The 27,431-nt window shown below is 38.3% G+C and overlaps 2 protein-coding genes across 3 annotated transcripts in view; one reads left to right on the top strand and one right to left on the bottom strand.

Annotated features, from left to right (window-relative positions):
- Positions 1-14,392, bottom strand: part of PAAF1 (proteasomal ATPase associated factor 1) — a 61,647-nt gene extending 47,255 nt beyond the window's left edge. The window contains exons 1-6 of the mRNA XM_051987135.1: positions 14,249-14,392; positions 10,307-10,347; positions 8,351-8,454; positions 7,239-7,328; positions 2,157-2,255; positions 621-771 (exon numbers count right to left, since the gene is read on the bottom strand). Of these exons, the coding sequence (XP_051843095.1) occupies positions 621-771; positions 2,157-2,255; positions 7,239-7,328; positions 8,351-8,454; positions 10,307-10,347; positions 14,249-14,295 (532 nt within the window). The 5' untranslated portion in view covers positions 14,296-14,392. The remainder of the gene's footprint in view (positions 1-620; positions 772-2,156; positions 2,256-7,238; positions 7,329-8,350; positions 8,455-10,306; positions 10,348-14,248) is intronic.
- Positions 14,393-14,578: 186 nt separating this feature from the next.
- On the top strand, positions 14,579-18,901 carry LOC127555097 (cytochrome c oxidase assembly factor 4 homolog, mitochondrial). 2 transcript variants are annotated; one of them, XM_051987138.1, is made up of 2 exons: positions 14,579-14,676; positions 18,256-18,901. In XM_051987138.1, the coding sequence occupies exon 2, from the start codon at positions 18,307-18,309 to the stop codon at positions 18,571-18,573; it is 267 nt and encodes an 88-aa protein (XP_051843098.1). In that variant the 5' UTR covers positions 14,579-14,676; positions 18,256-18,306; the 3' UTR covers positions 18,574-18,901. The 2 variants fall into 2 exon arrangements, with proteins under 2 accessions (XP_051843098.1, XP_051843097.1); XM_051987137.1 differs by lacking the exon at positions 14,579-14,676 and adding an exon at positions 14,688-14,956.
- Positions 18,902-27,431: the final 8,530 nt, after the last annotated feature.

Below are 27,431 nucleotides of genomic sequence, written 5' to 3' on the forward strand. Positions count from 1 at the left end.
AAATATTTTCATTTGAGAAAATACTTCTGTGTTTAAGTTGGAGGTAAAGCATATAATGGCTTCCCAAATTTATTACAGTACATTTTTTACTTCAATTTCAATCACTAACAACCTCTATGCATGGATTTACATGTATTCAATAATATATATTTGAGTATAATTTGAGATGAAGAAAACTAGCCTGGAAAGCAGATCAAGATGCTCAATCTGTTCCTAGTACTACCTAAGAGGTCTCAGTGTCGCAAGACAAGAATGCTCATAAAGTCAGGTTGCCACATGATTGACAAAGAATATTTATACATACTTGGGGACTCTCTGCAAAGACCCCATGTAAATATATTTTATTATTAAAATCACAAAATAAAGAATAATAAATTCTTTTCCCTCTCAAAAGAAAACAAGGAAACAAGCCCAGAGAGCAAAAAGAACCCACTCATGCTCACACAGGTAGTGAGTAGCAAAGCCATGATTCAAACCTGGGATTTCCTACTGCAAATTATAGGCTCTTACTACTTCATCAGAGATTATTCAGTTTCAGAACAAAAGAGAAACTGTTCCTAAAACATGCTGTGCTTCTGGGAGCCCTAAGTGAAATATCTGAAAAAAAGTACCCATCATACCTCCTTTGTGACCAATGAAGGTCACCACGCAGTTGGCATCCTCTGCTGACCAAATCTTCACCTGTGCATCCATTCCCCCACTCAGAACCACAAGGCCTGATGGGAAAAACCTGCAACAATTCACATCAAATACATGTCCTTCCAGTATTCTCTGGAAAAACAAAAGAAAATGCCATGCTAGTTCTCTTGTCTATCTTTTAATATTTTCTTACCCCCCGTATCTATATGGAAATAAAAATAACAGACCCATTAAAGAAGGGAAAGTATTAAATTGTGGATATCTGAGGGATCTTTGAGTCATCATGAATATGGAGGTAGCAAATAACTTGCTTTCTCTGTTATTGGTTGTCATCAATTTTAATTTTTTAACTTGATGTGTTTCCATCTGAGTTCTCTTTGAACATCTTGAGTCTCAAAGGTTATGAGAGCATAGTGCAAGCTCTAGCACATCCCACCAAGCAGAAAAGACTTGGAAGACAGACCCAGCAACAGTCTCTGTGCCATCTGCCATCTTAGGACCTGCTTAGCTAAGTTTGAAGAGACTCTTCACCAGGTAAGCCACAGGGTAATGAATTTTTTAAGGTCATAGATCAATCTGCCAACTAAGACAAAGAACTTCAATCTCCTCTAATGGAAGGAATATTCATGCAGATGAAATCAGGCATACTTGGAAGTACTAAAACAGAAATGAATTAAAATCTGCCTCCAGGGCTGATCCTAAGAACTGTTGAGACTTGGGAGAGCCCAAGTTGGTTCAGATCTGGTGGGGGTTGGGACAAGGTGAGCTTGACTGAAGTCCAGGTAATATTGCCAGAGCAATAGCCTATCCAGTCATCACAAAACTTAATACCTAAAAGGTGTTCACAGTCAAGATGTTGTTTGTTTATTCATTATCTAGTCCTGCTTCTGCATGCTCTGATTTGTGTCTGATGGACCATAAAATGTCCATTAAGAAGCTCTTCAGTTTAATAAATAAGAAAGAAGATCCACTCTCTTTGAGAGAGAATGTTATCACAGAAAGTAGGCTAGAGTGGGAGCTAGAATATATGAGGTTTGTATTTGGAGTTAACACTGGAGACACAAGGAGTCTTAAGCAAGACTTCTCTGAGCTTCCACTTCTTTATCTGTAAAAAATGGGTATAATATCTGTGTCACTTACCTCATAGAGGTATTGTGAGTAAAGAAAATAAACCTTCGTATACTATATAAATATGATCTATTATTATTAGGAAATATAGAAAAGTGGAAATAAAACTGAATTGGGAGACAAGAGCTAAAACTGATTCCTAACTGTGGTACTTATTACCTGTGTGACCTTGGTTAGTTCATTTTACTCTGGGCCTTAGTTTCATTTTCTATAATGTTGTTAATATTATTATTACAACTGAAGATAATTATACCAGCATCCTTCGAATATGATTTAAGTAGAGCTACCCCTCTAGCCTCACTCCCCTCATGCGGCTGCCACTACTATCAGCAATAATTCATAATTGCTTCTTGAACTACTGTTAGGCAACAATTGGTTCATTCACATACTCTGAGCTCTCCATTAGCTGCCTGCCAGATTTTCATGGTTCCATCAGTACTGGTGGATACTCCAAGACCTCCTCCACTAGAAATGTCCAGGCATGTTATCTGTTCAGAAACAAAATACTTCAGGTTACAAATTTTAATGTGTTCCATTGCATATGACACAGGACATTGTGCCTGATTTTCCAACATCTTCCAGAGCTATATCAATGCATTCATATAACTAAGTACTGTCCCTCCTTTCCCTACTTATTAACTAAATCCTTATCATCCAGGGGCTTGGTAGGATGCTGCCACCTCCTCAAATAGTTAACAATCATTCATTAGGTGTCACTTGTGTACACAATTAAGTACTAGGAAAACAAAGATGGCAAATGACCCAGTATCAGTCTTCGAGGAGCACACAATGAGTAATGGAGATAAGATATCTAAACAAATTCAGCCTAAAGAAAGTGCTTCCTAACACATCTGCACTCTCTTCAGTTAAATCTTCCAACTCCAATGTGTAGGCCATTGATCTCTTGCTATCATCCTTTAAAAAAAAAAAAGAAAAAAAGAAAGAAAGAAAGAAACCTTTCTATTGTTGTAGTAAAAGAATCCATCAATCAATAAGCATTATTAAAATGTATACTCTGTGCCAAACATCAGGAGCAGCTTGAGGGCTACAAATACAAAATATGAAACAATCCCTATTGTGAAGACATATGAGTATATAAAAAATGAATATAAAAAGAATTACTATAAATAAATACATAGTAATTTAATACAAACTAATCTAAGGACATGAGTTAATGGTCAGGAGAAATTAGGGAAGGCTTCATGGAGACCATAGTGCCTGAGCTGCATCTTGAAGCCAAGGTGAGGAGAGAAAACATTCTAGATATCAGGATGACTAGTGCAAAGGCACAGAGATGAGCGGTAGAGTTTCATGTGAAGAACAAATGAGAGGCCAGTTTGGCTGGAATGCATAATGTGGAAGAGAGAATTTCAGGAGTTGCTATGCTGCATCAGGGACAAGTGACCACTCAGAATCAGAAAGTTTAAAAAACAGCGTCCTTTTACCAAAATCATATTTTAGTCCTTTCAAGTAGAAACAATTCTCAAAACAATTTAAAAACAGTTTAGAGGATTAAACCTAAAACATGTAGATTAAAAAAGTAATCAACCAAGAAGATTCCAAGTCTTAGGAGCTTCCTACCAAAATGTCAAAAATTATTTTTATACTTATCCTGCCCAAGGGCTTCTAGGTGGGTCTTAAATCAACCTATCCACAGACAAAGTGAAAACAAATGCCCCACGTCTATACTTTTTTAATATAATTTTCTTGCTTATAGGAAGAAAATCCAGTTCATGTTGTGAGAATAGAGAGATTTAACTCAGATCTCTCCAGTTTCTGGCCCATAATATTCTTTCTCCAACTCCTGGTCAATACCAAAGGCAAGAGGTCAGGGTCACAAAAGCCAACTTAATAACACACAACACCCACTTTCTCATACATAGCTAAAGAGGAAGCATCAAAATAACAAAAAAGGACCCTATCTTCTGTTGCTGGCTCTACTTCTGACCTGCCCTGTTGAACAGAATCTGCCCCAATCTGCATATCCCTGATTAATGAGGATTGTAACAAGCAAGAAAATTATTGTATGGACTTGGGGCAGTTGGAGTTAATTTTGACCCTAGTTGGATCATTCTACAGCCAAACTGGGGATCTTTTGGGCAAGATGAGAACAAAAGCTGTTTTTAAGATTTTTGCAAGAAGTTCCTGAGATCTTAGGGTCCTCTTGCCGACTAATTTTTTTCAGCCTTCTTTCTGCAGTGCTTGTGTATTTTTATCTTCTAGACTGCTTAAGAATTGCTCAATACAATTTTAGTAAAAATACTTCCCACTAAGTAGTCCCTTGTATCAGATGCAGGAGAGTTAGGACATTTAGCCTGTTAGCAAAAATAGCATGTCAATAACCTGGGCTTTTGTTCCTTTGGCTATTCAGACTTAAGGATAACTGCAATAACTTTTAAAGAAACATTCACCAAACATCACCAAACAAGGGGTATTGTTTAATGAGACTAAAAAGATAGAATGCCAGGTTTTAAAGGATATTAAAAAGTTAGAGAAAGTTTATTATTTTTTTCTCAAAGGCAATATGGAGCTCCTGGAATTGAGTAGAAAATCATTGTTTATATCTGTTTTTAAGAAAAATCACTTTTGGGGCAGCTAGGAAGCACAGTGGATAGAGCACTAGCTCTGAAGTCAGGAGGACCTGAGTTCAAATATGACGTCAGACACGTAACACTTCCTAGCTGTGAGACCCTGGGCAACTGCCTCAGCCAAAAAAAAAAAAAAAAAAACCTCTTTGGCAAAAGTGTTTAAGAAGGGTCAGAATGAGAGAAAACTTGAGAAAGAAATCTTTGAGGCAAGGGGTGATAAGGGCCAGAATTAAAGGTGATAGGTGCAAACAAAGAAAAGAGGGACCGGATTCCAGAGTTGTGAAGATACAAAATTTGGCAATATTTGACAAATGATTAACATGTAGAGTTAAGAAGGGTGAGGTTATTTTGAGATTAGCAACCTAAGACAATGGAATGACAATGGTGCCTTGAATAGAAATGATGAAGTCTGAAGAAGGAAGAGTTAGTTCATTTTTGGACTTGCTAATTTTGAGACATATCTCAAGTATCCAATTTGAAAAGTCTATTATAAACCATTGGTTATGTGTGACTAAAACTTAGAGGGCACCCCAATTGCTAATTTTGAGACATGTGTCTAAAGCAACTCTTTGAACTCAACTCTTCCTGACTACTGCTCCATCTACCTTTTTTTTTTGAGTCTCTGAGCAACTTGAATATTTCTAGTCTTTTACCAGATCTCTCATGACCTTATGCAACGACCTTCTCTTCTCTTTATCCTTGCCTATTTCCTTGACTAGACTTTAACCTTAATTCTAATCTCCATAATAAACCTCTTTTGTCAATCTAGGTTTTTCAGGTCTGTAAATTCCTTTACAGGGGACTCTTGCGCCACCATTAGACCTCATTTAACTCCTGACCACCAGAAACCCTAATTTCATTTGGGTATCCCAAATCTAAACCTCATCATTAAGAGATTACTAAGAACTCTGGAGAGAGCAGTTTTAATTGAGTGAATCAACTAGAAATCAGAATTGAAAAGAGCCAAGGAGGCCCAAATGAAAGGAAACATGTAAAGACAGCCAGTATAGACTGGAAAGAAACCAGGAAAGAAACTAAACTGTCACAAGGGCTAATCTCTTTGAGCTTCACTTTTCTCATCTGTAAATCAGGGATAATGATATGAATGCCTAAGGTAAAAGGGATGGAGGATGGGAGCTGCACTTGAGAAGATAAGTTCAGATCAGACCTCAGCCACCAACTATACAACTGAAGCTAATACACATTTGTGAGGGGCTACTGATAAGGGAATAATTTTCAGAATCAGATGTGTAGGGTCAGATTAGTACCTAATTAATAAAGAGAAAAAATCAGAACGGTAGCTATTACAACTTTAACCTGATTGTTTTAAATACACTATTGAGTCTGAAAATGGGAAATGGATAAAAATAAATACTGATTCTGATTATCATCATTTCTTTGGGAATCCTTAAGGATTTTAACTCCTCTGGGGAGTTTAAAGGGAGTGTAAAGCAACTTCCTCAAAAAGGGCCCCAAAACTCCCACAATTTGATTTCCTTGCCAAGTGAGGGAGAAGACATGGGAACTAAGAGCTACAGTAATTTGAGATACAAGTTTCAGACTGAATTAAGATTTTGGTGTAAGAATATTACACCTTCCTCCCAAACAAACAAACCCAGAAGCATCAAAGAAAATTATTTTTTTAAAAATCCATATAAATCCAGAATCACAAAAAAGCCAAGTTCATACACAATTCAAAATGCTAAGGAGTAAATGAATCAATTTCAGTGCCAGGAGCATTGAAAATTGAACCAGAAAACAAACAAGATATCTCAGAAGACATGCACAAATAGATAATATTCAAAGAAATTAAGAAATTTATTGATTTAGATAGCAACATCAAAGGTCTTAGGGGAGCTGAGCTCTCTCTCTTTCATAAAAAGAAGGGCACCAGAATAGAAAATCAAGAAATGCAAAGAGAAACAAGTTCCTTTATCTAGCCTCAGATTACATAAAAAGATAAGGGGAAGCATGGTCCCACAAGGGAAACCAGCATACATATAAGTTAACAAGCTAAAAGCCTGTCAGCATTCTGATCAGTGTATTCTAGGGGCATCTGAAGCCTGGCTCATAGAAGTCCAAAGTGTTCTGAGAGAGAATCCCTAGGGGCATTGGAAACCCAGATTTTTAAGCATGGACTTGAGGCTGAAAGAGTTCAAACTATGAGAGGACAGACCTTTGACCTACAAGATATTTGGTGAGCATGAAGATTGCAATGTTCTGAATTGGGATGATACACATTAGCTTGAAATCCACAATGATTCTGAGTGCAGGCACATGCATAAAGCAAAAGCTAGTAACAGGAGTCCAGGAAATGAGAGTCAGCACTAGACAAGGATTACCCTGTCCAAGAATGAAGGAAGAGGACAGCCCAGCCTTATATAAAGCAGAAATTGAGGAAACTTTGTTCACAACCATGCAATAATGATACTTCTGAAATCAGACCCAGAAGAGAGTTGTTTACCTCAGTCACATCAGCTACTAAACTTACTTCCCATTAATATCCCAAAGAAGGCTACAGTCTGGCCTGGGGAAACTTTGTGTGACCATGTGGCATCTAACACAGAAAACAGCAGAACAATTCATTTAAGATTATAAAATTTAGAGCTATAAGAAATAAAGTCTTCTGGTCCAAATCCCTTATTTTCGAACTGAGCCACTGAGAACTGACATAAGCCTCAGGGACACATAGCTAAATAGTATCAAAATCTGATTCCCAATGTCTTCCTCCTCCAACACATATTCTATTTCCAGTAACAGCTTCATATATAAGACAAAGAAATCAGTTTTCATCAATTATAAATACATCTATAACATCTCACTAGTAAAAATGAAAAATTCCAATATTTTTATATTCTTCTTTTCGTTCAGTCAAATACTTACACTCTTTGCATGAATTCTGGAAAATGTGGTATGTGGTGCCAAAAATTTGGAAGAAGCATTTTCCTTTGGACATGAAATGTGAATGCTTTTCTAAAGGAGGAGGGAAAAGAAAATCCTATCAATAAAGCAATTCTAGTATAATTTATGTTTCATTAACAAAATATTTAGACGTCTATTTATAGGAAAATTTGCCCTTTTAAAGTCTCCACATTCTAGTCCTTCCTCACAAGCATGTATGCACGTGTCTACACATGCACACACAAACACACACTCTCTTTCTCACACAAGTGGCAATCCCTCACCATAATTTATCATATTTTTCACTATGGCAGAGGGCTGCTAAATCAATTTGCATAATGAAGACTATTATCTTCCCCAAACACTGCTATAGCTGCTCTGTTGGCAAACAATGAATGTTAACAAGCACAATCTCAATAAACCTCAGGGATAAGTTTCATAACCCTCTGCCAAAATAAAAAGACAGTGGAAACAGCAGCATGGCCTCAAAATGGATTCATGCCAAGCAGACACATGATATACTACAACCTAAGGGGGCTCTGTCTTTTGTCTATTCTGATCTTAGTCATGTTAGGAGAATCAAAGCACCAAAAAGATCAGAAAATCAGCATTGAAAAAGACTTTAGAATCATCTCATTTTATAGAAACTGAGGTTTAGCTAGATGAAAAGACTTATCCAAGGTCACACAAGTGGTAGCATAACAGAACAAAGATTGAACCTTAGTTTTCAGTCTCCAAATTCAATCAAGAACAACCAAAGCAAAGAAAGCATGGCTTCATATGAGAACTTCACCCATATCAAGCCTAGGCATTTACCGGCTGCAAATACTAATAATGAAAAAAAAACTACATATTTTATTCTCCACCCCATACTCATTACTGATTGTAAATGAGATCTGATTATTCTGGTAAAATCTAAAGGGATATGTGATCACAGGAGAAACAATAATAAAATTATCCTAATAAATGAAGCATAATTTTGAAAATTACCTGGTTATAGTACACACATAACAAATGCAATAACCTAAAGATAGTACAGTTATAAAAAATTGAAATCAAAGACATTATATGTATCAGAAGACACAATAGCCTACCTTACTAATTTCATTCACAACAAATCCTTCTGAAGCTGTAATTTCTGGAATTCCACTGGAATCAATTCCCTGACAAGTTAATTTGCCATATAAAGTCGGTTTCCCTGCAACACAAATAAATAAAAAGTTTCTTAAACCATTAGGATTGAACATGTTTGATCCTGAAGACCCAATCTTGATATCTGGAAAGGCAGGGAAGGATCTGGCCAGAAGACAGGCAGGATATGGGGTTAAAAGGCACAGGAGTAGGACATGGACGACTAACTGGCCTGGAAAGATGGGAATAGATAGATGTAAGACACAGTTCATTCAACAAACATTTATTAAAATGTTAAAAACAAAACAAAACAAAAACATGTTTCAATGGAAATAGCACTAGAGGTATCATAGGAAGATAGGAGTTTAATTCCCAACTCAAGACATTTAGGTATGACTTCTCAAGTCCTAGAAACTTTTAAAAGAATGGTGATACTGAAGAGGGGAGTCCTGAAACTCACTCACTCACTCTCTCTCTCTCTTGGACTTTGAGGGTAAAGCTTGGGAAACTGCCTCTCCCCTGAGAGACCCGCCCCAGGGAAGCAAGTGGTTTCATTCTGTTATCTGGGTGGGAATAGTTGAGTCCAAGAGCACTCCTACTTAGCCAGAGCTGGAAATCTAGATTTCTATCCAACTCTTGAATTGGAGATTAATCCAGGAACACTCATTCAAATGGAAAATTTCTATTCAATCCCGAAAATCTGTCTGATTCCAACTCAAATTGTCCATCAGCTCCCAGCCAAAGTTTCAATTATAAAAAGAGGCAACTTGGGGCTCATTCCTTGCAGAGGGCCTAATCATGCCAAAGAACCTCTCTCTCCCCTTAGCATAGCTGCAACCCTCTGCCCTCTGAAAAGATACTCTCTTTTCAGCATTATTCCCTCTTTATCTCTTTTATCTATTTCTCTAACAGGACCCTATTCACTTTCTCTGCTAGGAGGATTTCTCTGCTCCCACCCCCCACCAAAAGCTGACCTCTCAGTTCTAATAATAAACTTCTTTTGCTAGTTTAACTTTTTGGGTTAGATTTACGAAGGACCTGCGCCTGCCCTGAGCCAAATCTCATCAATACTATTATTGGAAATAGAAAGCCAGGAGAGATAACAATATCATGAAATAAGTGGCCTCAAGACGTTCAAACAGAACTATCCAAAAGGTAATTGACAAGTTCGTTGACATGGAACTGCTGAGAATGAGAAACAGACATACAGATTTGGAGAACACTCTCAAAAATGTTATCATTAGGGACAGCTGGATGGTGCAATGGACAGAGCACCAGCTCTGAAGTCAGGAAGACCTGAGTTCAAATCAGATCTCAGATACTCAATACTCCCTAGCTGTGTGACTCTGGGCAAGTCACTTAACCCCAATTGCCTCAGCAAAAAAAAAATTAAAAAAACAAACAAACAAAAAATGTTATCATTGAAGTCATAGGACTATCTAAAACTTATGAGCTGTTTTTGTTGAAAGAAAAGTAAGGACCAAGGGATACAGAATAAAGCACACATTATCAGACATTAATGTGATAATAGTTTGGTTTGCTTAACTATTTTCACTTTATTATATTTAAAGATTCTATTTTTGTGGTTAGAGAGGTTACTGGGACATATGTTAAAAAAAAAAAAAGCATCCATAAAACATTTTTTAAAAAGAAAAAATAATGCTTATGGGCTGACTAAAAAGCACAAGTAACAACTCTTTGAATCAGCCCTCTGATGTCCAGCAAGAGACTTTGGATATCATCAATATAATATGGGCAGTGAAGGACAATTGGGGAGCCTCTGAGGAATTCAATAGCAACAGTGAAAAAGAGGATTAGCTCATTAGGGAACCTAGAGGGAGCTGAGTGGTTGCATTTGAGAACTAGAATATCTTGCTATTTGAGGAAAGAGTAATGCTGAGAATATTCATAGGCATTACCTGGAGGATGACAGCTGAGCCAGGCTTCCCCTTCATTCCTCCTGTGAAGAGACATAGTAGCCTCATTAGCTTAGTATTAAGGGATATCAGAGGAAGAAGTAGAAGAATTATAGAATTTCAAAGAAAATATTCTCTAATTTCCTTTCAGGAAGAAGTGATTATATCCTAACCTCCAATATCTCAGGAGCAAATCAGATTTTTCATATACTATCATACTCTAATTTGTATTAATTTTGAGTAAATCTTATCTACAGATACTAGGAAATAAGCTTCCTGACATTTCATACCTCCCTTAATCTTTGTATAACCCACACAGTCTAGCGCGGAATATAATCAAATCGAATCCCCTCTGTAGCATTACAGAAAAAGTCATCGAATCTTCTTCTTGATATCAGTTCACTTTCTCACAAGGTAAGTGTTTTATTATCTGAGCAAAAAAAAATTTATTCACAAAGAACTGAAAAATATCTATTGGACTTCAAAATTAAACAAATCCATTTAAGGAGTTTAAAGATCCTTCAGATACCTAAAGAGAACTATCATTAACTAATTCTTACCTAAGCTAAATAGAGAGATTCAAAAATTTAACTTTATCCCTAGCTCCTCAATCTCCTTTATCCCACATAATCCAGTTTGCCAAATTCTATCTCTATATCTTCACTTTTCTCCATCTCTCTACTCACATACTCAACAACCTAAAAATTCAGGCCCTCATCATCTTCCCCTAGAACTATTGCAATTGTCATCTAATTGCTCTTAAGCCTATCTAAATTCCAATCCAGCTTCCACATGGTGATTTTCCTAAAGGAGGAGTCACCATCTTAAGCAATAAGATATAGGCACTCTTCTCCTCCAAGGTTACTTTGTATATGTTTTATATGCCTATGTAAGTGAAGAGAGGCAACTGTTTGTATTACATTAGCATATTGCTGACAGGAGTGAAGTCTGAAACTAGATTGGGGTCTCAGACTCTGAAAAGGCTAGGAAAGAGAATACTTTCCCAGACAAGCCTTTTCCAAGTTAAATGGGGTCATTCAATTGGAGATCTTGGTCAAATCACCCTTCATTGATCTTTTAGGGGTGGCCCGATCTCCTTCAGGAAATTCCAGACTGATTAAATTGGAGATTTTGGTCTGATAATCAGCTCAAACTGCCCCCCCCCCCCAATCCCCAGGCCAGGATTTGCTGATAACACTGGGCTCTATTTACACACTCTTTGCAAATCTCCTCATTAGGAATTTGTCCATTAAGAGAATTCCTTCTTAGTGAACAATAAAACTTCCTTTTGCCACAGATTTCTGTTCCCTAATTTCCCTAATTCAAATTCTTTTGCATTTGGACCTGCATCTTTGCCCAGAGGGGATCTCTCCCCCTTATTCCCACACTTCATCACTGCCAATGTAAGTGAACTTCTCTATCATTCAAAACTACACTGTTTGCTATACTCAATAGTTCTGCATATGGAAAGTATGATGCTGATGGAACACCTGTTTTATCTTAGAGTTAATTGTTCTGGGGTGTCAAGATCAAATAGAAACAGGACCATATAACCATGTAAGCATTTCTGTAGGCTGCATAACTTAGAAAAATATGTTAATATTATCCCGATTTTATTGTATTTTTATTTTGTTAAATATTTTCCAATTATATTTAATCTGTTATATATATATATATATACACACACACACAGGCCATCTCTGTCTCAGGCTTGTCTTTGTATGCCTAGCACTTAGCATATGACAGATAATAAATATTGTTTGCCTGCTAGGTTCTTTCAGCCAATCCTTGAATAGCCTTGTCTCCAAGTCTGGGGCCATCCTCTTCACCTTCCTGTGGCCACACTATATGGCTTATCAAAGCTGCTCCTGGAATACCCAGAACTTGGTTGGTTGGTTGTCATGCTTTCCTCTTATAGAGGATCAAAATGACATCACTAAGTTAGAGTTGAGTTACAGTGTGTCTGACTGGCTGATCAGACCAATACGAGCTCCAAATGCTCTGCCACAAGTTGAATACAAATAGTCCATGTTCACTTTGCACATCTCTCATTTCTTTTGAGCTAAATTCTGTTTCACTCATAGAACACAGCACCTTCTCTGATTGAAGGCATACCATACCGGGCAATCCTGTGTCAGTGTCTCTCATGTCATACAATCAATTTTAAAGTTCTTGAGAGACTTTAAGAGTGTCCTTATATTGCTTTTTCTGACCACCTGTTAAGTGCTTGCCCAGGTTGAGTTCTCCATAAAAATCTTTTTGTTTGGCAAACAATGTGGTCAGCCCAACAGAGTTATGTTCTCTGCAGTAGAGATTGAATCCTTGGTAGTTTAGTTTGAGAAAGGACTTCCGAGAATGGCATTTCATCCTGCAAAGTGATTTTCAGAATTTTCCAAAGACAATTCAAATGGAAATGATTCAGTCTTCATGACGTACTGTCCCAAGTTTCATAGGCACAACTTTGTAGACCTTCAATTCGGCACTCTAATACCTTTTCTCACCCACACTTTCTTTCAGAAGCTCCCCAACACTGAGCTAGCTGCGGTAATGTGTGTGTCAATCTTATTATCAATGTGCACAACCCTGGAAAGTATACTGCCAATGTAAGTGAACTTATCTATCACATTCAAAACTTCTCTGTTTGTGCTAATCAATAGTTCTACATATGGAAAGTGTGGTACTGACTGGTGGAGCACCTGTTTTATCTTAGTGTTAATTGTTAGACCAAAAATTAGCACAAGCAACAGAGAATCCAACCATAATTTGTAGCACTTCAGTTTCAAAGGTTACATCCAACACACAATCATCTGCAAACAAAAAGTCAAGCACCAACACTCCTTCCACTGTAGTCTTGGCTTGTAGACTTTTCAACTTAAGGACTAAACATAATTAATACTTTAGCATAAAAACTTGGCAAGACACCAGGACTCTCATCTCCCTCCATCAAACTAGACACCATGTTTCTTATTTATAAGGTCTTAACATTTTTGGCTGTCATTGCTAAATTAGAGTGAATTTATAATCTAAAACTTAAGTTTTTTTTTCAAAATGAACTATTGTCAAGTTCCTTGAGGAAAAGAGCTGTTTCAGTTTTGTCTTTGTATCCTCAGTACCTGGCAGACTAGATGTTAATAAAAGCTGACTAATCAATCAAAATTTTATTGTGCCTAGTGCATGAACTCACAAAAGCGTTTTCATGACACTTTCTACACAATTCTGTAAGATACAGTACAAGAACACAGATTATTAGTTCCCCTTGATGGAGATGTAAATTGAGAGTGGGGTCTTACAACTAATACTGCATGAAACTTTACAGTCAAACTTGATTGATGAGTTCTGCTGAACAAAATTTTTTCCCTTTCTCTTTAAATTTTGGTTACAATGGATGGCTCAGTAACATAAATACGATGACTTGAAAAATATTAACAAGAATTAAAATCTTCATCCATTCTTAATAATAATACGCTGCAAGGCCAAAATTCAAATCTTCATCTTGGCTCCAAAGCCACTGAACCATTGCTGCCTCTCAACTCGACCCTGTCAAATACTTGGCCGAAATTCAAGAACACTTCGTCTACAACTTTCCCAAAGCTACCAGCAACCGAAGTGAGTTTGGCCTGGCACGGCCTGATTTCACTAAAGCTCCGCAAGCTCCTAGGGATCGCCGCTGTCCGAGCTAGACAAGTCCGGCCCGGTCACGTGAGATCGGGGCTGAGTGAATGCGGTCTCCCCAGGACCCTCGCCCAGCCCCAGCCCCAGTCCTGCGGTAGGCACTTCATAAAAGCCGCTGGGATTGAAGAGAATGACAAGTGTGAGTTTACACACCCAAAACCCTCCCCTCTCCCTTCTAGATCCAGAATGACCCTATTCTCTCAGGCTAAATGACAAATCAGGGTAGGGCTAGTCCCTCAGCAAAGGCGGAGCCTGTCCCGGAGGGGAAATCACCTGAGAGCTTTAGCCCAGTCGCTCTGAATCCTCATAGGCGCCGCCATCTTGTCCCCGCCCCTTTCCCTTTCCTTCCTTTCTTTGCCGGAAGTGGAGCCTCATGAGCCGGATGCGGAAATTCAGAAGGAGATCCGGGAGGATAAGCAGGCCGGAAGGAGGGTGGGAAAAGAAGGAGGGGGAAAAAGGAAAGGAGGAGGGGGTAAGAAGAGGCTAGGGGGAAGGAAGGAAGGAGGGAGAAAAGGAGGAAGGGAAAGGAATGGAAAATGGTGGAGAGGGGCGGGGCAAGGGCCGGAAATCAGCCAATGGTAGAGCAGCTCTGGCGCGAGCTCCGCGGGCACTTGGAATCTGGACTAGGAAGGCGCGGAGTAAGACGAAGGCGCGAGATCGCGCGCGATACGTAGACGCGGGGGCGAGCCCGTTTTCGTTCGGTAGGTGAGCGCTTGCGCGCCGATGTTCCCAGACCCTGGGAAAGTAGGGAGAGGAGGTAGATTGTCGGGGCGGAGATGGCTTGCAGCTGAGATTGGAGCGTAGCTGAATGTTCTTGGGGCCCTGCACCCTTCCAAGCCCACCTTGTTCAGGAAGCCCAGCCCTGTGCGCTGGAGGCCGTTAGGTCATTGAAACCACTCCCTCCCCTAATGAGGGCCAGTTCATTGTAGTAAGCCCTTCATAAATGCTGTTAAGTTAAAGATGAACCTCATTTTATAAAAGGTAAGGCACTTGTTCAGGGCCTACGGCTCCGAACAGGAATTAGACCCCAGGGTCCCGACTTCCGGCCAGGAGGGAGCAAAGCGGCACAGATTGAGCAAGGCCTGGAGTCAGAGTGGGGGACCCTGGGCAGGTCACCTCACCTCTGGTTCTGTTTCCTCATCCGTAAAATGAGGATAGCAACTACTTCCCAGGGCTATTTTGAGAATCAACTATTATTTGTAAAGTGCCTGGCACATAAGAAGGTTTTCTGTGTGTGTGCACGCATGTATATGTATATATGAGTATGTATGTTAAGTCTACATGGTTATATGTGGATACATGCTATAATAATTTTATTATATTTAAAAAGAAAAAAAGCAGTATCCCTGGCAGAACCCGAGAAGCCTGCTCAAGGGTCATCCTAGGAAAGCATAGAACAGGAGCAATGTGTGGAACTTAACGGGTGGGGGGGGGGGGGCACCTTTCCTCTCAAGTCCTAAAGTGGGAGCCACCCTATAGTGGAACAGGCTGCCCTGGATTCCCAGGCACTGGGAAGTGTTCCAGCAGAAAATGAATGACTGCATGAGATTGTGGAGGTAATTTTTGCCTTAGGAAATAGGTTGCTCTGGATGCCTAGTGGAGCTAGAAAGAACACGAGAGCCAGACAAATCTATTTAGTCTAATCCCCTTATTTTGCTGAACAGGGACTTGCTTGAAGTCACTAAACTCTTCAGAAAAATTGTTGTTAAGCAGTTTCTGTAGACAAAGGAAATGGTGCTAAGTGGTAAGGGTAAAAAATGAAAAATGATAATCCAATCTCTCAAGGAATTAATAAGCTTGGGGTTCAGTAGAGGGGAATGATAATGTACAGAGGTACAAAGTACAATGTGAGATCTAGACAAAGCATCCCAGGAAAATTTGAGAAGGAAGTTTGGAGATTGAGGAAGGACTCTGAATGGGAAAAGAAAGGGAAGGGAGCAAACATTTATTATGTACCTACTATATGCCAGATACCATGCTAAGTATTTTCCAATATTGTTTCATAAGCCTCACAACATCCCTGGCAGGTAATTGCTATTATTAGCCCCATTTTACAGTTGAGGAAATGAAATGGCAGATAGAAGTTAAGTCACTATTAAGTAATTAGTTCAGATTTGAACTCCATTCTTTCTGACTTCAGGCCCCACAGTCTTTCCACTTTGCCACCCAGCTGCTTCATGATGGCAAGAATTATGAGACTACATTTCTGTCATAGAAAGCTATTCAAGTACAGGGGCAAGAAAAAGCAGGTTTGAGATCAATTAAGCAACAAGCTTTTATTAAAGGCTTGCTGTGTACTAGGCTTTGCCCTACAAAAAAGGGTAAAACTTGAACATAGAGTATACACAGGGGAGGAATGTCCAGTAATGATGAAAAGGTAGGTTGGAAACAATACTATATGAAAATCAGTTCTGATGGACCTGGCCATCTTCAGCAATGAGATGAACCAAATCATTTCCAAGGGAGCAGTAATGAACTGAACCAGCTATACCCAGTGAAAGAACTCTGGGAGATGACTAAGAACCATTACATTGAATTCCCAATCCCTATATTTTTGCCCGCCTGTATTTTTGATTTCCTTCACAGGCAATTGTACACTATTTCAGAGTCTGATTCTTTTTGTACAGCAAAATAACAGTTTGGTCATGTATACTTATTGTGTATCTAATTTATACTTTAATATATTTAACATCAACTGGTCATCCTGCTATCTAGGGGAGGGGGTGGGGGAAAGGAGGGGAAAAATTGGAACAAATGGTTTGGCAATTGTCAATGCTGTAAAATTACTCATACATATAACTTGTAAATAAAAAGCTATTAATAAAAAAAGAAAAGAAAAGGTAGGTTGGAGCTAGATTGTGAAGAGCCTTAAGTGTTAGGCAAAGGAGTTTGTATTTTCTTCTTGAGGAAATAATGTGAACAGCAAATCAACATGATCAGTCCTGTGCCTTAAGAAGTTTCTTATGGCAGCTACATGAAAGATAAATTGGAAGAGACTAGAAGCTAGGAAACCATTTAACAACTATTAGGATGATCCAGGTAAAAGATGATGAGATCCTCAACTAAGAGAGGGGACAAAAGTGGACAAATGCGAGAGTTGTGGAGAGATGTGCTCTACAGATTTTAATATCTGATAGGAGATGAGGGAGAAGGAACTCAGAAATGACACGCCATATTGGAACCTGAATGGGTGAATGGTGCGATATCTACAGAGAGAAATTGGCAAGTTGACCAGATTTAGAAAGAAAAATGATGCGTTCCATCTTGAATGTATTATGGGACATGTAATAGAGATCTAGCAAGTGACTAAAGACATGGAGGCATTGAAATTGAAGGGATAGAATAGGGCCAGATGTATCAATTTGAGAATTATCTGCAAAGAAAAAAAAATTGAATCCATTGGAGCAGAGACCTTCAGTGGGATAAAAAAAGAAAACAAGGCTAAGGATGGAGTCTTAGAACATTCCCACATTTAGGGGGCTACAATTAAGGACCATAAAGTGTCCTCTCAGGAAAAGGAACTGAGAAGTGATTAGACAGGTTAGAGCATCAAGAAGAGAGGAATATCCCAAAAAGCAAGAGAGTAAGAGGATCCAGACCAGAGTCATAGAATATTGAAGTCCACATGCCCCTATGTTTCTTTAATGCATAAAATAAAGTAGAATTACAAATGAAACCAATTGTATTGAAATCAAGTAATCAGACTCTTTTCCTGTGTTAGGAACCCTTGATTTAGGAGAAGTATGAAGGCTGTAAAATAGTCAATACAAATGCAGAAGGAGGAGCTGAGATTCAATATGAGGTCTCCTGAGTCTCAGTCCAAGATTGAAAAGCAATGTGGGATGAGGAATAGATTTGAATTCATGAAATCCGGGTTCTTAACTTGCTTTTTCACTTAATATATCTGCAACTTTGAACAAGTTACCTTGTTCAAGAAACCTTGAGTTTCTTCGCTAGTAAATTGAGCATAAAAATCCATTCTCCACCCATATCACCACACTATTTTGAAATAACATTTGAGACTTCACAAACTTGAAATGCTTTATGAGTTACTGTTATTTCTCCTTGGAGAATGCTTTTCTCCAGACAATAAGTGAAATAGTCAATGTACTTATGGGAATGGTACCCATGGTGCCAGGTATCAACATAGAGGAAACAGCCCTGGGCTGGAAGCCAGAAGACCTGGCTCCGCCCCTGATTCACTCAATAAACTTGAGTCTCTTTCCCTATATGAGCATCACAACTTACCCATCTCTAACATTGTTTTCCTGAATCCTAAGGTCCTTTCCAGTTGGAAAAGTTTCTTATTCTTCTAAAGCTCAGTTAGCAAGATGTCATCTGCTGCCTCTCGGGGTCACAACTGGACACATTCTCAGTCAGCTGCAGATGAAAACAGTGAGGACCCTGTGGATCAGATGATCTCACGCACAGGTTGCATAGCCTTTCACCATGCTGTGCAGGACTGTATGGCTGAGCACCAAGACTGGAGGAAGTGCCAGGCCCAAGTTAAGGCCTTCAAAGAGTGCATGAGCCAGTACCAGAAGCACAGGCTGGAAGAGCTGCAAAGGAGGCAGAAGCAGATCCCCACTGATGGCTGAGACACCCAGAAAACTAGCCTGAGGAAGGCTAAACACCCATCTAACTCAGGATGACACTTGGGAGCTGGGGAACTAAGAAGATATGGAAGATGCTCCTGGAGAGGAGACAACTCAGAACAGTCAATTTAGTGCAAATTTGCCAATGTGAATTAAGCAGATACTGGGTTAGAATCTACTGCTTAATCCAGGGTTGGAGGGAAGAGAAATGAGGAGGGGAAAATGTGCTAAAGAAACTTCTTTAAGGTCTCCACCCAAGGTTTTGTTCCTGTGCCTAGGACTATATTGATTCTTTGGTAATTTAAATGAAAAATAAATTCATGACCTAAAATGTCAGTTTTACTGGTTCTTTTCAAATATGAAAAATAGAAAATGGGAAGATTATAAATTCCACATTTCATTCATTCTATTTAAAACAGATAAGTCAGATTGTTTGCCTTCATGTAGTTCATGCACAAATAAGGAAAATTCATAATATTCCATGAAAATTGCAGAGAACATAAAACAAGTAATATCTATTATCTATGGAAGAAAAAATTGTTGCTGAAGACAAAATGGAGAATAGGGAAGGCTTCCTGGTAAGGGAAATATTAGAATGGATTTTAAATAATAGGTACATTTGAAGAGCATAAGGGAGGGGGAGGTAATCCAACTTTAGAATCTTATAAAGAAAGAAACACATTTGTAAGAGTTAAATGATTTGCCCAAAATGAAAACAGATTTGAACCCAGGTTCTAAATCTAAATCCTGGGTTTCCATGATTGCATGCTGGCTTTTTAAAGATAAGGACAACAGTTGGATAAAAATATATGTGGGCAAGTACAGGTCATGGTGAAGAAGGTAGAAAATTATCCAGTTAGGCTGGATTTTGGAGTTTGTGAAGTGGATTAACGTGAGATAAGCCAGAAAAATAGATTTGTCCTGATTAGAGGACCTAGAATTAGCCAGATAAAGCTTTTTCAACATTTGTCAGGTAAGGGGGTGCCACTGATGGGTTTTGATTATATCCAACCAATGCCTCAATTTTTATTCTCCTCTCACTTGACACTAAATCATCTGTCCACTAGCTTCTTATTCCCACCATTAATTGAAACTGTTCTCTTTTTTTAAATTTTAGGTTATATATGTATATTCATTTTTTATATATTTCCAGATGAGTTATATTGAGAGAAAAATCAGAACAAAAGGGAAAAACGATGAGAAAGGGGTAAAAAAGGTGAAAATACTATGCTTTGATCCTTATTCAGTCTCCATAGTTTTCTCTCCGGATATAAATGGCATTTTCTGTCCAAAATTTATTGGAATTGCCTTGGATTACTGAATTGTTGAGAAGAGCCAAGTGTATCAGAGTAGATCATCATATAGATTTGCTGTTGCTACAGTGGTTTTTCTGGTTCTGCTCACTTTACTCAGCATCAGTTTATATAAGTCTTTCCAGACTTTTCTGAAATTCTGTTTGATGATCTCTTAAATGCTAAATCTAATGGTTAGAACTTTTGATCCATTTGGAACTTTTTCCCTTCAAGATTTTTCCAATAGTTCTACCTGATATCACTCAGTCTCCTTTATGGATTCCTCATTCATGTTGAAGAAGGGATCTGAACCTTGAAAATCTTCAACTCTGCTTCATTCTGTTATCTAGGTGGAGTTGGTTCAATCCTGAGCTAAAAGAATTTCAACCCTATTCAATTAAAGAAACTCATTCAATTCTACTCAAATTCCAGCTCAAGCTGAAACCCAGCTTGTAGATAGAGCCAACTTGGAACTTCACCCACTACCTCTTTAGCTTATACCCCAAAACTCCTATTATAAAAGAGCCAATCTAAAATGCCATGCTATGCCAAGGAAGCCTCTACCCACTGGAATAATACTCTTTTCCAGTGCTACCCTCTCTTTATCCTCACCTATTTCCCTAATGAGACTTTATGCCTCTTTGTCAGTATTTCTAATCTTATTTCCCAATCCCTATAATAAACCTCTTTTATCAATCTAGGTTTTCGGGTTTGTAAATTCCTTTACAGAGAATCTCTGTGCTGCCAGAAGGGAGTCCCCAAAACTCCCTATCCTTGTGCCAAATCCCAAGGAGGTGCAGGGGAGCCAAACCTCTGCATTTGGTTCCCTGAACCCCAGATCTACCATTAGATCTTATCATTTAACTCCCTGACCACCAGAAACCCTAATCTCATTTTGGTTCCCTAAATCTAGACCTTATCAAAGGGAACCCCAAAACGTAAACCTCATCATATTTTTGGTTCCCACACTGGGAGCCCTGAAAACTAGACTTCACCTCATCAGTGTCATACCCACTAAACAGGAGTTTTATGTTCTGTCTCCTATGGGGATATTATCAGCTCCATTGATTCAATTATCTCGATGCAAGTGCTGCTCACATATAGTTATCCATCCCTAATGTCTCTTGAACTCCAGTCTCATACCTGGCCTATAAATATCTTAAACTGCCTATAGGTATCTTAAACTCTATATATCTAAAATGGAACACATCTTTCCCCTCAAACTCTCCTCCTTCAGACTTCCCTATTCATTATGCAGAATCACAAGATCTTCATCTATCTTACATTCCTGCACATATCCAATCTGCTGCCAAATCTTATTTCTGCTTTTTCATATACATCCTCTTCATCAATTCATGAAACCTTCATCACTTCTAAATTATTACATGTAGACAAACAAAATTAAATTATTATAATTATCTTCTAGTAATCAATTCTGATGGCTTTTTTTCAACAAGGTGATTCAGGCCAGTTCCAATGAAAGTGTGATGGAGAGAGCTATCTGCACCCAAAGAGAAGACTAAATGTGGATCACAACATAGCATTTTCACTTTTTGTTGTTGTTTGCTTGATTTTTGTTTTCTTTCTCATTTTTTTCCCTTTGTGGTCTGATTTTTCTTGTGCAGCAAAAAAATTGGAAATATGTATAGAAGAATGCACATATTTAACAATGATTACTTGCTGTCTGGGGGAGAGGATGGTAGAAGGGCAGAGAAGAAATTTTGGAACACAAGTTTTTGCAAGATGAATGTTGAAAACTGCATATATGTTGAAAATAAAAAGCTTAAAAAAAACAATTTTCTTCTGGTTAGTCTTCCTGCTGCAAATCTCACCTTACTCCAGTTCATCTTCCACTGAACTGCCAAAGTGAACTACTAAATTATATTTCTGACTGTGTCACACACCCCACACTCTGCTCAATAAATTCTGTTACATCCAGAATCAAATATAAAATACTCTTTTTACTTTTGAAGCCCTTCACAATCTTTTATCCTTTTTTAAATTTTGTTTTGTATTTATTTAATATTTTAATTTTCCCCAGTTGCATGCAAAATAATTTTTTTTACATTTGTTTTTAAAACTTTGAGATCCAGATTCTCTTCTTTCTTCCCTACTCTTTCCCTATTTGTGAAGGTACATGTCAAGTTATGTAAAACATTTCCCTAAGTCATGTTGTGAAGGAAAATATAGATTTATCCCTCAAACTCCCCTCCCCCCCCAAAAAAAGTATGCTTCAATTTGTATTCAGATACAATCAATTCTTTCTCTAGTTATGGATGCAATTTTCATCATAAGTCCTTCAGAATATTTTGGATCATTGTATTACTGAGAAGAGCAGTCTTTTACAGCTGATTATCCTACAACACTGCTATTACTTGAACATAGTATATTTCACTTTGCTTGAGTTCATGAAGTACTTTCCAGGTTTTTTCTGAGAACATCCTGCTCATCATTTCCCATAGAACTATAATATTTGGTCATAATCACATATCACAAATTATTCAGCCATTCCCCAATTGATAGGCATCCCCTCAGTTTCCATTTCTTTGCCCTGAGAAAAGAACTATGTTTTTGGTCATGTAAATACTTTTTTTTTTTTAATCTTTTTTGGGGATTTATATCTAGTAGTGATATTGTGAGATCAAAGGATGTGCATAATGTTCCTTTGGATGTAGTTCATATGTTTTGATCATTTATCAAAGAAACTTGCTTCAAAATTCTTTTCCCAATTAATATTGATAATCATCTCTCTCCTCTCCCTATTTATGCTATTCTCTCCTCTTGCATCCTAACCCTCCTCAAAAGTATTTTGCTACTGATCACCCCTTTCCCAATATGCTCTCTCTTCTATCGCCCTCTTCCCTTCTTCTATCCCTTCCCCTGCTACTTTTCTGAAGGATAAGATAGATTTCTATACCCATGTGTATGTTACTATCTCCTTGAGCCAATTCTGATGAAAGGTTCATTCATTCCTCTCCTCTTTCTCTCCATTGTAAAAGCTTTTTTTGCCTCTTTTATGGCAGACAACTTACTCTATTCTACCTCTTCCTTTCCTCTTTTCCCAGTACACTTCTCTCTCATCTCTTAATTTCATTTTTAAAAAGATATTATCCTTTCATATTCTTCAACTCACCTCTGTGCTCTCTGTCTATATATATTCCTAACTGCCATAATAATGAGAAAGTTCTTAAAGAGTTACAGATATCATCTTTTCATGGAGGAGTGTAAATAAATAAACCTTGTTAAATCCCTTATGATTTCCCTTTTCTAATTACTTCCTTATGCTCTTCCTGAGTCCTCTATTTGAAAATCAGATTTTCTCTTCAGTTCTTGTCTTTTCATCATGAATGCCTTAAAAGTCCTCTATTTCATTGAATTTCCACCTTTTCCCCTGCAGGATTATGCTCTTTTGCTGGGTAGGTGATAGTTGGTTGTACTCCTAACTCCATTGCTCTCCATAATATATTCCAAGCCCTCTGGTCCTTTAATGTAGAAGCTGCTAAATCTTATGTTATCTTGACTGGATCTACTCTACTTGAATTGTTCCTTTTTGGATGCTTGCAGTATTTTCTGGAATTTGGGTATAATATTCCTGGATGTTTTCATCTTGGGATCTCTTTCAGGAGGTAATTAGTGGATTCTTTTCAGTGTCCATTTTACCCTCTGGTTTTAGACTATCAAGACAGTTTTCCTCGATAATTTCTTGCATGATGATGTCTGGGTTCTTCTTTTGAGCATAGATTTCAGGTAGACCAGTAATTTAAGAATTTTCTCTCCTGAATTTATTTCCGAGGTTAGTTGTTTTTCCAGATGGTTCACTTTGTTTTCTATTTTTTTCATTCTTTTTGCTTTGTCTTGTTTTATTGTTTCATTTTTCATAAAGTTATTAACTTCCATTTACTCAATTCTAATTTTTAAGGAATTCTCCTCCGTGAGCCTTTGTACCTCCTTTCCCATTTCACCAATTTAGCTTTTTAAGGTATTTTCATTTGCTTTTTGTACTTCCTTTTGCATCTTTTTCTTCTCTCATTTTTCTTCCCAATTTTTTCTCTGTCTCTCTTACTTGATTTTCAGAATTCTTTTTGAATTCTTCCATGGTCTGATTTCAATTATTTTTCTTGGAGACTTTGAATATAGTTGATTTTATCACCCTCTGAGCAGAATGTTTTTCTATTGTTTGCTCATTTCCTCAGCCTATTGGCTTTTAATTCTTTGTTAAAGTAGGGTTCTGCTTGCAGGACGGAGGATACAATGTTCCAAACTACAGGGGCTTTGGGCAGCTGTTTTCAGAGGTCCTACTAGGGACCTGGACTGTGAGCTAACATTGCTACCTGTAAAGGTCTGAAACTCTGAATAGGTTCACTGGAATCAGACAACCGAGCACTTAAGGCTAATTACTGATTGGACAACACTATTAGCATATGCTTGGAAAAATGACCCGCCCCACTATTCTGTGTTGGCTCTATCTTTTGGTGTATACAGATAATTGTAAGAGGGATTAGGAGGTGGAGTAAGACAAGACAGAGTCACTTTGGAGGAGAACGAGGAGAAGGGAGGTCGGTAGGTGGAGAGCTTGTGGCAATTTTGTGTGTCTCCTTCACTTCTCCCCCTAAAGACCAAGGACTTTTGCTTATCCTGACTCCGGCTGATTCTGAGGCCTTCAGGGAGCTAATCTGGACTTCACACTACCCAACTCGGAGTATGGGCAAATAGCAGATTCCTGCAGTGTCTCTGTAGTCTCCACTGACTAGCTGTTCTTCCTCCCCTCCCCACCTGTATGCTGAGATCCCTGGAAGCTGCTGCCCCTGCTGCTGAGTCAGTGGCTCTTAAAGCCCCAGGAGCTAAGGCTCCTCTCACTCCCTAGCACAGCAGATCCTTCCTGCTGAGTCGTCCTTGTTCCGTGGGCTGAAGGTCCGGAGATCGCTGCCAAGTTAGAGGTTTCTGGTTTCCTGGGGCCCCGGCTATGCTGGCTCGACCTGTGATTGAGGTCCACACAGTGCAACAGACCCCTCCTGCTGACCTTCCAAGACACCTTTGGCTGGAAAATTGTTCCCCTCGGTCTTTTTGTGGGTTCAGATGCTTTAAAACTTGCTTAGAATTGTTATTTAAAGGTATTTGGAGGGATTTGGGGGAGAATGTGGGTGAGTCCTTATCTTCACTCCCTCATCCTGGCTCTGCCCTCTGTCCCTTATCCCCTTTTTTGTATCTCCAGTGCTTAACACAACACTTTGCAAATGGTAATGGGCACTTTGTTGTTGAACACAGCACTTAACCATTATAAAGCATTGTATATAGTCATAGAATTTATAGATGAGAGGGACCTTAGAGGTGATTTTGGCCTTTCAGAGAAGGAAACAAAGTCAAAAGTTCATACTGGTGTAAAGAACAGGGATAGGATTGGGTATAGAGACAAGATCTGTGATTTCATTTACGTAGGAAATTATTGGGTGAGGAAATTCTTCTAGCATCTAAGCTTGCACCTTAGAGCTCTGCGAGGGTCCACAATTAATATGTGTCAATGATGGGACTCAAACCCCTAGTCTTCCTAACACTGAATCCAGTTCTCTATCCACTGTGCCGTTGCCTCTAGACAGATATTCAGCAGTTATGTTAGTAAGTACATAATACAATAAGCATATATTATAAATAATAAGACAATATAATAAGTAATAACATAATAATAAGACCTAAAGTAATTTTCATATTGGATGTTATACTTGGTGGTGGAATATTCCTTCTAGCTCTAAATCTGTGATCCTGTCACTTTTTCCCCCTGACTTTTTCCATTTTGACAGTCTAGGATTCTGACTTAAGATATCTGCTCAATTCCTTGACATTAAACTATTCCACATGAGATCCCATTCATTGTACTGCTTCTTATCCCCCACTTATATGTTGTCTACGGCTATGGAAAGACCCCAGAGATGAAAGCCTCTTCTGTCCTACATGATGACAGAAAAGCATCTCACATTCTAGCTATGGGCCCCTAAAACTCTCAGGGTTTGGTTGTGGCTTTTTTTGGTGGTCCACCCCACAGCTGACCCTTATGAGATGACTGTTCTTTGAAGGTGGGAGTAGGTAGAGAACATTGTCTGAGAAATGGCCACTTACCTGCTTGGTTCAGGACAAAGCTTATAATTTTGGCTTTTACAACTTAATGGGAATTTTCCAGTGGGCTCAGTATAGAGTAGCAATTATATAATATGCTTTAACTGATGAGTAAAATGATACCTTCCCTTAGCAAACTGGCCAACCTGATTTCGAGGGCTGCTGACTTTGGGAATATGGGCAATTAAAGATGCAATCATCTTTGGAATGTAGCCTGTGGTTTCTGGTTCCAGGGAGAAAACATCACTATTGAAAAAAAAATTTAAAGCCCCATTTCCTATGTCTCTTTCATTTTGAGTCCTCTGATGCCTAGCAGTTAGAGGAAAGTATCTTTGTAAATTGAAAAGCATTACATAAAAGCGAACAATTATATTAAAACCAAAATGTGGAAGTCCATTACTCTCCTCATTCATATTAGTGTCCTGAGAGAAATCCACTCTTCAGAGACATGTTGCATCTTATTGAACCCTGGCAGAGTGAAAAAAGAACCTTAGAATCAAGAACTTGGAATGTCAGAGCTTACACATACCATCAAAGAACGTATAATAGAGAAGGAACATTAAAAAAATAAAATATCCGATATGCAAGAGGTTTTAGACCCTAGGATATCAGGGACTGCCAGCATGCTAGAATAGAAAGAATGCTGAATTTGGAGTTAGAAGACTCAGACTTCATTCTACATTTACCACTTAACACATAAATGTCCTTGAGCCAGTGACAATCTCTTTTTAATTTATAGTTTCCTTATCCATAAAATAGCTTTAGCTAAATGGCCTCCAAGGTCACTTCTAACTCTAATGATCTTATGACTTGGAAGAGACCTTGGGTTGTAGACTTTCCAAGGTGAAAGAAACCATAATATTATCTAGCTCAGACACTTTATAAAACAGAGGTAGATTCTATATGTTACCCAAAAAAGTCCAACAGCAAGCTATAGAAAGAGAAATTGCATTTAAAATAACTGTAGATAATATAAAATATTTGGGAATCTTACCTTCCAAGACAAAGTCAGGAACTATATGAACACACTTACAAAACAGTTTCCACACAACTAAAATCAAATTTAAACAATTAAAAAAATATCAGGTGCTCATAGACACGCCAAGATAATATAATAAAAATGGCAATTCTGCCTAAATTAATCTATTTCTTCAGTGCCATACCAATCAAACTGCCAAGAAATTACAGTTAGAAAAAATAACAAAGTTCATCTGAAGAACAAAAGATCAAGAACTTCAAGGGAATTAATGAAAAAAAATGCAAATGAAGGTGGCCTAGCTGTACCAGATCTAAAACTATGTTATAGAGCAACAATCATCAAAACCATTTGAGTTCTGGCTATGAAAGAGAATAGTTGATCAGTGGAAAAGGTTAGGTTCACAGGACAGAATAGTTAATAACTATAGCAAACTAGTGTTTGACAACCCAGAGACCCCAGCTAACAGGATAATTTGACAAAAA

This window comes from Antechinus flavipes, chromosome 3 (assembly GCF_016432865.1).
Source record: "Antechinus flavipes isolate AdamAnt ecotype Samford, QLD, Australia chromosome 3, AdamAnt_v2, whole genome shotgun sequence".
Taxonomy (NCBI): Eukaryota; Metazoa; Chordata; class Mammalia; order Dasyuromorphia; family Dasyuridae; genus Antechinus; species Antechinus flavipes.